Source organism: Poecilia latipinna, unplaced genomic scaffold, assembly GCF_001443285.1.
Source record: "Poecilia latipinna isolate Pla-1442-1.1 unplaced genomic scaffold, P_latipinna-1.0 Scaffold610, whole genome shotgun sequence".
Classification (NCBI taxonomy): domain Eukaryota; kingdom Metazoa; phylum Chordata; class Actinopteri; order Cyprinodontiformes; family Poeciliidae; genus Poecilia; species Poecilia latipinna.
The window spans coordinates 64,134-70,083 of record NW_015113226.1 but is presented as its reverse complement, the minus strand read 5'-3'; the positions used below and the strand labels follow the sequence as shown (position 1 = coordinate 70,083).

Here is a 5,950-nt window from a genome sequence, read left to right as displayed (position 1 = left end):
AGCTAAGTCAGAAACCACAGAAGCACAAAAGCAGAAGAGCAACTTCCTGTGTGACAGCAACAGAACCTGGTCTAGAGGACAGGGTGGAAGATAAATGTGGCAACCGTTAGTAACATGCATGAAATAGGTGGATGATTAGAAAAAGAAAAGTACAGTGTGGTGGTGGCTCGAAGATAAGATATGAAGTTAGTTTAATGAAGTTACTACATTAGCAGTTGCACTTGAAAACTTTAACACAGTGGGAAACTGCCCCCAGTTAGTGGTGAAAATATTTGCACTGGAGCCGTTTATTTCCCCAAACTTATGTTTATATATGATTAAATTACCAGAGTCCTTCCTTAGACGATTGCTAGCCAGGTAAATAAAGATGACTTTGGAAAGAATGATAAAAAAGCGCCTCCGCGTGGTAAAATCAATTGTTGCATTAACTGTGGCGCATTTAGGGTCATTGTATGTTCGTCAGTGTCAATCTGTTTGAATTTTATGTATTCCTATTGAGTAAATAGATTAATTAATGCTATTTAAAATTGACTTCAACTACCTGCTACCACTTTTAAGTATCTTATTGTGTGTGCTGCACATGAACTGAAAGCATAAAAGCTGACGTCGAGTCAAACCAACTTATTGCAATATTTGCATCAGCCCTCACTGTTTATTTATTTGAGACGGCTAAGCTTTCTTGAACAGCCTTTAGATCTGGATTTTTTGTTGTTGTTGTTGCTATTTCCAGAGGCGCACTTGAAAGCAGTCTTGGTACTTATTCATCCTTCCAAAATGACGAAGTTGTGTTTTACTATATATTTGCTGGGTAATTTAATATACTGTATTTACGTCAGACAAAGGAAGGTAAATGTTGCAAGTGTAATGAAACAGTGCCTCTATGTGGCAAAAGTCAGCAAAGGCATGTAGTGGTGTTACCTTTAGAGTCCACTTTGTGATAGGAATTTATCATTATCAACCTCAACGTCAAATATTTTGCGCTAGTGTTTAAAAGACAATATTTAAAGTATGATATAATGAATAGTAGAATAAATATTTATGAAGTAACTTGTTTTACCTGTCGTTGCATTCAAGACTTTTTTTTCCACCTGGCTGTTCCATCCAGATAAATCATACCTACTATACTTATGTCTTCTACAAATGAACGGAAGAACTCATAGCTTGAGTAAAGTAGGGTTGCATCTGCAACAGGTTGACATCAATGTTCACATTTTTGAAATGTGACTTCAATCTACTGATTAACGTTTAATTTTTGAAATATTTAGGCACTTTTACTTTCATTTTCTGAGCAGCACCTGAAGGCAGCCACGCTATTAGTTTATTTAGCATTCCAAAATGACGGATCCGACTACGTCTCCAGAGGACCACTGGAAAGTAAGTCTCTGTTAAAGACCACTTTCGAGCTTCTCGCTCATTGTATTTTACTGTGTCATCTGTAATGTTTAATAAACTCGAAATGCTGAAGTTTGAACGGCGCTGCTAATGTAGCGTTAGCTTCATCACGTTCAGTAACATTGGAACAGATGGCTAACATGTTAGCAAAGTAAACAAAACCGTCCAAACAGAGAAACTCGTGTTTCTTAACTAATATTCTTTGTCTTGTGAATTGGCTTGCCTTCCATAAAGAAGAAAACAATTAATGCGTTAAACTATATTCAAAATATCGATTTTAAGTGAAGTTGAAAGGCTTTTTAAGAGCTTCGTCATGCTTGATACCTTTCAGTATCCGTCTCACACCAAGTCGTTTCTTTGTGAATATTACTGTATCCTTTCTTATAATCTAATATTTCTATTTCATTTATATTTAACTGAGCATTGCTGATGAAAGAATGTTGTTTATAGACCTTATATTAATGAAATTTGAGAAATCTGAGCCTTGAATTGAGTTTTAAACCTATTTTGTCAAACAACATTCATTTTTAAGGGAACTCTTAACAGTAGACAGTGTTTCTCAGGGTTTTTTTTTTTTTTTTTTCCACCATACGCAGTGGAAAATCTGAGCTAACACAACCAGGCAATAAAAACCCATTGTGTTGCGTTGCCCTACATCCAGCAGTAAAACCTATTTGACACATCGTTTATCTTCTGTTGTACTTGCAATGGACAAATCAGGCCGTTGCTCAGTAGGGGGGTTTAGACTGGCTTGTTGTTGCTCTTTTGTCAACGTATTTAGGACAGCACATATTTTCCTCTTGTCATTTCAACCTCACACTCTACATTTTATTTCTTCTTTGCTACTTGGTGATGGCCGGGCAGACAGACGGGGCTTTCAGCGACAATGGCTTTGACACCAGTGAGTACTTCTTACAGGACTTAACTCATCTTTTCTCTGTGATCTCTTGTCTCTCTTGCTTTTAATTTTCTCATAACTATTGTTTTTTGTTACTCAGGTTTCTTCACTGATACTGCCAGGAAAGGTAGCATTGTGTCCAGGGCAAACAGTATCGGCTCCACAAGTGCCTCTTCAGTTCCAAATACAGGTATTGACTTTTTAACAGATAACATTTTTTCTTACAGCTATTTACGGTCCATGTGTGATATGTTTAGAGTTGCACAGTACATCAAATAGTCTGGGTTCCTGCCCAGTCTTGGAAAAATCAGAAAATGCATAGAATTAATTTCAGGTCTGGATACCTGTGGTAAAAATATAAAGTCTGATTTTCCAGACTTGCATAATTTGAATGTTTTTTAAGACTAACATCTAGTAATGCTCAATACACACAGTGGGTGTACATGAATTTATATAAAAGGGGCATGCTTAACTTTGATATACCAAATGAGGTCTTGCTTTTAAAATTTTACCCATCAGAATTTTGGTTTTTCATTTACTGAATGAAATGAAATGCTCTTTCATAAATCAGTCAATAATTTAGTATATTGCTTGGTTTGATTGGCATCTGACAACTCTTGAAACAGAGCAGATCTGAAGTCAGTTCAGATTCCACAATAGCGCTGCCTTAAATAGTCTGGAACTAGGAAGCCAATTTTAGCATTGTGTTGATCATTATTTGTGTAATTTGCAGATAATAAAACTTGACAACTACAGGGTTAGTTTATTCTTGTCATAGGTTTCAAAATAAACACAAAGTCGAAGTTTATTATAGCAAACTCGGACTACGAATATTGAAGGTTTAGCTTATTATATCCACTATTTATTTTTGTCAATAATCCAAAAATTAAAATATAAATATGCAAAATCTGAACAAAAAACTCAATCCTTCATTTAATAAATATGCCAAGAAAAAAAATCCCTGACCTTAGCTATCAGAGCTATCTATACTACAGACATGTTTCCATAATAAAAATGAATTTGTTCCCTAACAGATGATGAAGACAGCGACTACAGGCATGAGACGTCGTACAAAGACTCTTACAAAGACCGAAGGAGACAAGCACACACACAAGCTGAGCAGAAGCGCAGAGATGCAATCAAGGTGACTTCACATCAGGATCCTTTTTTTTTTCTGCTGTTATCAATTATTCCACATATTATAGAAGTTTCTAATTTTATTCCCTCATTCTAACACCAGAAAGGCTATGATGACCTGCAGGGAATTGTTCCAACCTGCCAACAGCAGTCCGAGTTTGCTGTCGGAGCACAAAAGATCAGCAAGGCTACTATCCTTCAGAAAAGTAAGCTGTAGCCAACACATACTTTATGAATTGTGAGCCAATGTGTCTTGATGTATTCAGAAAACAATTTCTGTTTGTGCTAAATGTAGTTTCACCCCTAAACCTACCATGTTATTGCTAAAGAAATAAAACAAAAACTGGTGCTTTGTTCAGCCTTTTGTAATTTTTTTACAATAATATTTCAGGGGTCAATAATAGTACTTGCATTGTTGTTGGTTGTTAAGCTCTGATTGTATGCAGCAATACCTTTACAACCAAAATGACTGAGTTTTTATTGTAGATTTTATCCTCCATAATAAATACTTTTGGAGATTGTTATTTTAACTTCTTGAACTGCATTCCTGAAATAAATTACCTTTTTGACGATGATGCTCTGATGGGAAAACCATTTTTTTTTTCTTAGTTGCACACCTTTTTCTATACTGAGTTTTAAAATTATTGCTTTTTAATTGAATTCAAGAGTTAAAAAAGAGCATCAAACAAAAGAAGTCATATAGAAATCTTGCTGAGTTCATTTATGAGAAATGAAAAGGGAGAAGCAGCATCGTCAACAACTCATAATTGACGTCCCAGAGCTGTGCCAAGATCTGTGACGAATGCATGTTTGTTTTATTGTTTCAGCAATCGACTACATCCACTTTCTTCATAAAGAAAAGAAGAAGCAAGAGGAGGAAGTTTCTGTCCTAAGGAAAGAAGTGATGGCCTTGAAGATCATGAAAACGTTAGGAAGTGGTTTATATCTTTTTTATTTTTTGCAAAAATAAAATCTTCCTTCATCTAGAAAAAAAGAAGACATAAAGTCCTGACTGCCACATGAGTTTGGATTTAAAAATAAATATTGATCATGAGGAAAGGGGGGACATCTATTTGGCTTTGATTGCAATTAATCTCCTCATTGAAAAGTTTAAATCCTAATAGGATTTAAAAAAAAAAGAGAAAATCTTTATGTTATCCCCACACAGAAGCTGCAGCTGTTTACTAAATTGGAAATAAGATGTTTGTTTCCTTCCAGGAACTATGAGCACATAGTGAAGGCCCACCAGAACAACCCACAGCAGGGAGAGGACCAGGTCTCTGACCAGGTCAAGTTCAACATCTTCCAGAACATCATGGACTCGCTCTTCGTGTCTTTCAGTAATTCTGTTTCAATGAGCAGCTTCCAAGAACTGTCTGCCTGTGTTTTCAGCTGGATCGAGGAACACTGCAAGCCACAGGCAAGGACTCTTATGGATGGATGCTGCACAAAGCAAAAACGTCAATCTGCAGAGGGAGTGACCATGTTTGTGTGCTTTTTCTCTCCTTTTTCAGACGCTGCGGGAGTTTGTTGTCGGAGTGCTCCGGCAGCTCAATGGCCAGCTTTATTAGTTGAGGAGAAGCCTCTGGCTAACTTCCAGAAATTGACTTTTAACTTGCTCTTGCCTCCCAGGATGGAATTAAAACTTCAATCTGCCACAGTCCTCACACTGACTTCAGCTCATCAGAGATTCCTGGATCGTTATTAGATTACCTCGTCAAACGCTATGGGGAGAGATGAAAGGTTGCCTTGGCTTGAGCAGTTAAGTAGGGATGCCTTGTGACCTCTTTACTGTTGGGAATTTACATCTCTACAGCATATTTTTTGCTCCATCTCAAACTTCTAAGGAACGCAGAGAAAACAAATTTTTAAGCGAAACGTGGCGTGCAGAGAACATCTAGTTATAATTTCAACAAAGCACAGAAAACGGAACGTATGAATGAAAAGCTTCCTGCAAAACAGCACAGGAAGTAGTGTCTTATCAGGTCCTCCTCCCAAGTTTGCCTAGTTTCATAATCTAAATGGTAACCATATATATATATAAACATGTGTGCCTACAAATAGATGCTCATATCAAGTCAGTTATTCAGTTCAGAGCAAATGTACCTGAGACACCGTGAGGAGAAATCGTTTATTTGACGTGAATGAAGTGATGGTGATGTTTCTGCCGCATCTTAATTAATAGAGTAAGAAAGCAGAACGGTCACAGCTTTTCTTCTGTCTCGTCAGTTGGTGACCATGTAGCTGGATTCTGAACGAGAGCTTTTCGTGCTGCTGCGCACAAACGAGTCACTCCTGAAATTTGTTGGATTGTTGTGAGCATTTCAAGCTCTTCTCTGTTTTCAGGAGCATGCCATATGGTGCCTCAGAATTTCTATCACTGATGCTTGCTTTGAATTAACTCTTTACTGTGACAGAGCTCCGTGTTTAAATAAGCGTAGCTTTATGATGGAGGGGGGGGGGGGGGCAAAAAAAAAAAAACAATGAAAATTTTAACCCCCTGGGCCCCAGCCCAGGGAACGA

At 37.2% G+C, this 5,950-nt stretch overlaps 1 protein-coding gene across 1 annotated transcript; it reads left to right on the top strand.

Annotated features, from left to right (window-relative positions):
- The first annotated feature begins 1,284 nt into the window (after positions 1-1,284).
- mlx (MAX dimerization protein MLX) lies at positions 1,285-5,853 on the top strand. Its single transcript, XM_015042961.1, has 8 exons — positions 1,285-1,374; positions 2,257-2,293; positions 2,391-2,480; positions 3,325-3,434; positions 3,531-3,633; positions 4,255-4,354; positions 4,646-4,847; positions 4,942-5,853. Exons 1-8 carry the CDS (start codon positions 1,336-1,338, stop codon positions 4,996-4,998), a joined length of 738 nt encoding a protein of 245 aa, XP_014898447.1. The 5' UTR covers positions 1,285-1,335; the 3' UTR covers positions 4,999-5,853.
- Positions 5,854-5,950: the final 97 nt, after the last annotated feature.